We start from the raw sequence: 7,500 nt of genomic DNA on the forward strand, positions 1-7,500 counted from the left end.
TCTCTCTCTCTCTCTCTCTCTCTCTCTCTCTCTCTCTCCCTCTCTCTTTCTGTCTGCAGCGTGCTCTAGTGATTGAGGAAGTCAAACTTGATGGTTGGCTGATTTTGCTGCCATGCAATCAGACAGTGTGTGTTTCTCTGTGCTCTGCTCTTTATCTGCTATCCTGTACTGCTCTTTCCTTCTTTCTTTCTTTCTTTCTTTCTTTCTTTCTTCTTTCCTTCTTTCTTTCTTTCATTCTTTCTCTCTTACTTTCTCCCCATTTTCACCAACCTGCCCAGTCATACAAACCCGTCTGAGGTCAGTCGTCATTATTCATGCTGATGTCCAGGTCTGAGTGGTAGTCACTTTATGTTAATATGCATTTTCAATTGGGCATTTGGAACCAATCTTACCATAGAGAATGAAATGGCATTTGAAACGCATTCTCTGCCTTAAAGTTGTAGGATGTTAAGGTACTTTTGGAACGTAACCTGCGCCCCCCTCCCCCCTAAAGTTTTTCTTCCTGCGTAAACCACTGCACAGCACAGACCAGGGTAATACTTAAATACATCCTCTTGTGATTTGGCCTGGCTTTGTCCAAAAGAAAGAATTGCCTTTCTGAGGGACCTTATTAAATCAGAGCCAGAGTGGGAGATAATGAATCATTAGGATTTTGGAGGGAACTTGTTTTGGTCTGTTTCCGCCCGTTCCCGCTCCTCGCCCTATGCTTTTGGCTTCTTTGGCCTTTTCTTCTTTTGCTTTCTTGGCTGGCTTCCTAACCTCCTCTTTCCACCTCTCCCTCTCTTTCTCTCTCTCTCTCCCTTCCTTTTCTGCGCATCCCTTCCTCTCTCTCTCTCTCTCTCTCTGTCCCTCTCTCTCTCTCTGTCTGCTTTGTTTTGGTTTTTTGGGACGGACGGACCACTCAACAGTATCTCCTCCTGCAGACTCCACTGATGTTCACCGAGCAGATGCAACAAGATGTTATCATGGTGCTGAAGTTTCCATCCAACTCTCCAGTGACACACGTGGCAGCCAACACGCAGACTGGCCTGGCCAACCCCGCTGTCATCACTGTCACGGCCAACCGACTCTTTGCCGTCAACAAGTGGCACGGGCTCACCGGTGAGATGCATTTTGGGAAATGGGGTTTGGTTGTCCAATAAACAAGTTTGTGTGGGATGAGTATGAATTACAGATGATTAGTATAGATTACAGTCTATTCAATTGCATTTATCACTATGGTCGTTCAGTGACATGTCACAGCATGTAAAACAATGTGCACACTATTTATAGATAATGTGCTCTGATTGGTCTGCATTAATTTAGTGTAACCCCACCCACATGAGTCAGTGCGATTCCTTTTTACAAAATCCAACGTGACACAGGATAGTAATGTCCATACAAGCGTTCACATATAGCCGGAAATATGCATTTTCCCTTAGGCATGTATTGTTGCATGTATTCATTAAGCAAATGCTGTTTGCAAATTCTGATTCACATAATTAGTTAAAATAAGACACTGCAGGTTCCTGCTGGTAGAGTTCAGTTCCATGACTTTTTGGGTAAAGATCAGTTCAGTGACTATGACTCTTCGGGTAGAGATCAATTCCGTGACTCTTACACTTTGAGTAGAGATCAGTTCAATGACCATGACTCTTCAGGAAGAGATCAGCTCAGTGACTGTGACACTTTGGGTAGAGATCAGTTCAGTTCACTGCAGGTTGAGACCAGTTCAGTGAATACAACGCTGTTTAGAGATCAGTTCAGGGACTATAAAACTGCAGTTAGAGATCAGTTCAGTGATTATAACACTGCAGTTAGAGATCAGTTCAGTGACTATGCTAAGAGTACAAAGCTTGTTAAATGACCAGAAGAAGAAGAAAACTTTCCTTTAAGTGTAGAGAGCAGCACAGCTGGCAGGACGTTCATTTCGTATCAGGCAGCTGAGCTGGAGGTTTTTTGCTTGCAGTGTTTAGTGTTTCACACTGATGCTGAGTTGTGAACTTAACCTGAATTCCCGTCCTATCTGCAGACATACGTTTGTCATGTAAACCACACTGCAGTGAGTTTGACAGTTGGTTTTGAAAGTGCTCAGCAGTTGACAAGCCTTTTCTAATTACCCCAGCTACAAAGTCAAATATGGAAGTGGATGGGTTTGCTTATACTGCAGGAGTCTTTCTCGTGTGAAGCGATATCAGCGAGAAAAGCGTGTCCTGCACGTTCTCGACGGGGTCTGACTGCACAGGATCCCTCAGACCGGAGACGTCGGCATCACCAAAAACACAATCGAATGTGACACTTCCCCTGGCTAGCATTAGTGCCCCTGTCCACCCCCATTCATCAGCCTCCACTTCTTCCTTTTATTTATTTAACATCAATCCATCCATCCACGGAGAAATAAAGACCAATTCACAGGAGGGAAAGGCTAAGAGTGGTAGAACTGTCTCGCCATTGGACAGCACGTGTTAATGCTTCACCTCGAGAGTGATTTATTTACACGGAGTTTCAACTCAAATTATATGCTGTGTGCTAATGAGCCTGCTCCACTGCCGGGCTGTTTTTACTGTATCACTCGCCACACGACTGACCTCCAAAGCATCCACTCTACAGGCAAATAGTCCTGGATGCTCAAAGCTATTTCAGTGAAACTTGCAGCGCATGAAGTTTAGTGTTAATGGCCCACAGACTACAGCTCTCTGTGCATGACTGGTCCTCTTGATCTGCTCAACGGTGGAAAAAAGAGAGAGAGAGTGATAGAAAGAGTGTGTGTGTGTGTGTGTGTGTGTGTATGTATGTGAGAGAGAGAGTGGATGTGTGTTATGATAGTGGTGGTGTTATGGTGTAAATGACTTTCTTGTGTCTGCCATAAATAAGACAGAATACCCATTCCACTGGGCAATGAGACCGTAATATTAATCCTATTTTTCATCCCCCCCCCCTCTCTTTCTCTCCCCCTCTCTCTCTCTCCCTCTCTCTCGTGCTCACTCTCTCTTTATCTATCTCCCCTTCTCTCTCTCTCTCCCTCTCCCTCTCTCTCTCTCTCTCCCTCTATCTCTCTCTCTCCCTCTATCTTTTCCCCATTCTCTCTCTCTCTCTCTTTCCCCCTTGTTCTCTCCCAGGTCAACAAAGTTCTTCAGCTCAGGACCAGGTGTACCAGTTACCAGTGGAGATAGACCCACTGATAGGTCAGTAGCTTGTCAATCACAGTTACTGTCGTGTGTCGTCATGGTGACAGGACTGCAGGTCTTCCTGATTGTTGTTTTTCACACGACTGAGAGCTGCTGTCACTGTGGACATTTGCATGCAAATTGGAAAGCAATGAGCTGTAGCCTAGCCTATATTTCATCAGCACTCTCTCTCTCTCTCTCTCTCTCTCTCTTTAATTTGAATGTCAGAGAGGATGAATACAGATGCTGTAATGATGTGTGATTGAGAACTCGTGGCGCACGCTGTCAGAACAATATGGCCTCCTCCCACACCCAGGACTTGTTGATGAGAGAGAGAATGAGAGAGAGAGGGACAGAGAGAATGAGAGAGAGGAACAGAGAGAATGAGAGAGAGAGGGCGCTGTGCAGATGAACAGAGAGTGGGGGGTGTAGTCTTAGAGCGGGATGGGAATCTGAATGTAGATATCACAGATTCTCTCAGGTCTGATTCATCCTGACCACACTCTGGAGGAGCAGCGTAGTGTCAGGAAATCCACCGTGATGTTTAAATGTCTCTCTCTTTTTTTTTTTTGTTTTGCCAAAGCACAACTGTTGTCCCTTAATTAACAACCCAGTGCTGTTACGTTTGAGCTTTGGTTTCTAATGTTGTTGCATAATTCACTATATTTACTATAATTTATAGTTTTAGGTTTCTTGTTTAGATCGGTCTGCAAGTTTGTCTCATTTTTAAAAGCTAGGCTCAGAGTTTGGAGAAATCTTAGACTTTTAAAGCTAAAGTAAAGCTCTTGGTCAGTGCTTCATACACGCCAGTACAGAGCCCACTTTAACCATACTCCTCTGACACAACCAGTTTGTCCATTTTTATTTAAAAAGTCCTGCTCGGACATCCTCGTTCCTCTGCAGGCTGGTGTGTGGATGGCGTCATGGTCAGCGCCTCCTATACAGCAGTGCAACCCAGTACCCCCTCAAACCAAAATCTTTTCTGCTTCTCATTTGAGAAAATCCAACCCAACTTCTCCAACTTTTTTCTGTATCGTTGTGTGAGTACATCTCTCAGGGCTGTTTTTGTTTTTTTGTTTTTTTGGGTTTTTTTTTTTTTTTCCCCTGGGATGTCTCGTCCATGTATTTACACTGGACGGATTCCGTGCGGTGTGGAGATTTAAACACTGTAAATTGTGCGTGTCTGCCACGACGGCTCTGTGTTGATAATCAGTCGAAAGGAAGAACACGGGAAGGGATGCTGGTGTGTGTCATGCGTGTCTTTGGCCCTCACACCTCAGTCTCTGAGCCAGGGCTGATCTTCACTCCCTCTCTCTCTCTCTCTCTCTCTCTCTCTCTCTTCCTCACTTTACATTACTGCACTGGCTTTTCTTTGCAGAGGGTTTCAAAAATCTAAATTTAACCAAATTTAAAGTCCATACCAATTTACAACTAACTGCACCTTTTTTTTTTTGAGGAGACAAGAAGCAGTCATTTGTCAGACCCTTACAAGCCAAGCGGAAAATGTGAAATGATTCTAAACGTTGTGTCTTTAAGGAATTTATGATTTTGGTCACAAATCAAACCCCAACACGCAAAGCCGGGAGTGATAAATGCCGTATTCTCTCTCAACAATAACTTAACGTCTTTTTTAAGCGCTGAGGAGACAGTTGTTTGGAATTCATTAGCCAGACAGCACAGACGTTTTACCAAGAGTCTGTCTCTGCCCCCCATACTCCCATTTTCACTTCTCCCTAACATCTCCACACCTTCTGCCTCCATTTCCCATTCGTTTCCTCTTTTTCCTCTCCACCATCCTGCTTTCTTTCTTCCCTCCATTGCTCTCTCTCTCTCTCTCTCTCTCTCTCTCTCTCTCTCTCTCTCTCTCTCTCTCTCTCTCTCTCTCTGCTCTGTTGCGTTCAGCATGACTTTCTCAGTATGACAGCAACTTTGAAATAGAGAGACACATGCATGCACAAACATACACTGTCTATAGCAAGTCTCCTAGACTAACATATACTGTGTATAGCAGGTCTCCTAGACTAACATATACTGTCTATAGCATGTCTCCTAGACTAACATATACTGTCTATAGCATGTCTCCTAGACTAGCATATACTGTGTATAGCAGGTCTCCTAGACTAACATATACTGTGTATAGCAGGTCTCCTAGACTAACATATACTGTCTATAGCATGTCTCCTAGACTAACATATACTGTCTATAGCATGTCTCCTAGACTAACATATACTGTCTATAGCATGTCTCCTAGACTAACATATACTGTCTATAGCAAGTCTCCTAGACTAACATATACTGTCTATAGCAGGTCTCCTAGACTAAAACACACACTGATAACAGATTAAACCAACTCTCTCCCTCTCTCTCCCTCTCTCTCCCTCTCTCTCTCTCTCTCTCTCTCTCTCTCTCTCTCTCTCTCTCTCTCTCTCTCTCTCTCTCTCTCTCTGTTCTGTTGCGTTCAGCATGACTTTCTCAGTATGACAGCAACTTTGAAATAGAGAGACACATGCATGCACAAACATACACTGTCTATAGCAAGTCTCCTAGACTAACATATACTGTCTATAGTAAGTCTCCTAGACTAACATATACTGTCTATAGCATGTCTCCTAGACTAACATATACTGTCTATAGTAAGTCTCCTAGACTAACATATATTGTGTATAGTAAGTCTCCTAGACTAGCATATACTGTCTATAGCAAGTCTCCTAGACTAACATATACTGTGTATAGCAGGTCTCCTAGACTAAAACACACACTGATAACAGATTAAACCAACTCTCTCTCTCTCTCCCTCTCTCTCTCTCTCTCTCTCTCTCTTTCTCTCTCTCTGTCTGTACTGGTAATGTAGGGATGCATTGGAGACAAATAACAAATTAAACTAACTCACCCTCCCCCCCCCCCCCCCCTCTCTCTCTCTCTCTCTCTCTCTCTCTCTCTGTCTGTAGCTGGTAATGTAGGGATGCATCGGAGACAGATAACAGATCTGCTGGACCAGAGTATTCAGATTCACTCTCAGTGCTTCATCGTCACCGCTGACAACCGCTTCATTCTGCTCTGCGGCTTCTGGGACAAGAGCTTCCGTGTCTACTCCACCGACACAGGTAACCGTGACAACCCGCCCAGCAGTAACACAAGGGGTCTGCATTGAGACAGCCCAAACTCAGCGACTGGTCCACAGGTTGGCTGTCCACGTCTAGAGTACCAAAGGCTGCCTTAACTCTGTTTCACAGGGCGGCTGTCTGTCTCTGTCTCTCTCCATTTCTCTCTAATCTCTCTGTCTCTGTCTCTCTCTAATCTCTCTGTCTCTGTCTCTGTCTATCTCTCTCTAATCTCTCTGTCTCTGTCTATCTCTCTCTAATCTCTCTGTCTCTGTCTCTCTCCGTCTCTCTCTAATCTCTCTGTCTCTGTCTCTCTCCATCTCTCTCTAATCTCTCTGTCTCTGTCTCTCTCTAATCTCTCTGTCTCTGTCTCTCTCCATCTCTCTCTAATCTCTCTGTCTCTGTCTCTGTCTCTCTCCGTCTCTCTCTAATCTCTCTGTCTCTGTCTCTGTCTGCCTCTCTAATCTCTCTGTCTCTGTCTCTCTCTAATCTCTCTGTCTCTATCTCTCTCTAATCTCTCTGTCTCTGTCTCTCTCCATCTCTCTCTAATCTCTCTGTCTCTGTCTCTCTCTAATCTCTGTCTCTGTCTCTCTCTAATCTCTCTGTCTCTGTCTCTCTCTAATCTCTGTCTCTGTCTCTCTCTAATCTCTCTGTCTCTGTCTCTGTCTCTCTCCGTCTCTCTCTAATCTCTGTCTCTGTCTCTCTCTAATCTCTCTGTCTCTGTCTCTCTCTGTCTCTGTCTCTCTCCATCTCTCTCTAATCTCTCTGTCTCTGTCTCTCTCTAATCTCTCTGTCTCTGTCTCTGTCTATCTCTCTCTAATCTCTCTGTCTCTGTCTATCTCTCTCTAATCTCTCTGTCTCTGTCTCTCTCCGTCTCTCTCTAATCTCTCTGTCTCTCTCTCTCCCCGTCTCTCTCTAATCTCTCTGTCTCTGTCTCTCTCCATCTCTCTCTAATCTCTCTGTCTCTCTCTAATCTCTGTCTCTGTCTCTCTCTAATCTCTCTGTCTCTGTCTCTCTCTGTCTCTGTCTCTCTCCGTCTCTCTCTAATCTCTCTGTCTCTGTCTCTCTCTAATCTCTCTGTCTCTGTCTCTCTCTAATCTCTCTGTCTCTCTGTAGGTGAGGATAGAAACTTTTTGTGTTTGGTTAGAGGGAGAATTTTTAAAAAGCAGGACAGTCCTGCAGCTCTCTCCAACCTTCAAACTATTATACACACACCACTGGGCAGGACTAACACACAAAACACAGACAGCGAC

At 44.4% G+C, this 7,500-nt stretch overlaps 1 protein-coding gene across 1 annotated transcript in view; it reads left to right on the forward strand.

Moving 5' to 3' along the window:
• lrba (LPS-responsive vesicle trafficking, beach and anchor containing) overlaps window positions 1-7,500 on the forward strand; it is a 232,867-nt gene that overhangs the window by 208,921 nt on the left and 16,446 nt on the right. The window contains exons 49-51 of the mRNA XM_030787677.1: window positions 909-1,130; window positions 3,122-3,164; window positions 6,095-6,250. Of these exons, the coding sequence (XP_030643537.1) occupies window positions 909-1,130; window positions 3,122-3,164; window positions 6,095-6,250 (421 nt within the window). The remainder of the gene's footprint in view (window positions 1-908; window positions 1,131-3,121; window positions 3,165-6,094; window positions 6,251-7,500) is intronic.

Source organism: Chanos chanos, chromosome 11 (assembly GCF_902362185.1).
Source record: "Chanos chanos chromosome 11, fChaCha1.1, whole genome shotgun sequence".
In the NCBI taxonomy this organism is placed as follows: Eukaryota; Metazoa; Chordata; class Actinopteri; order Gonorynchiformes; family Chanidae; genus Chanos; species Chanos chanos.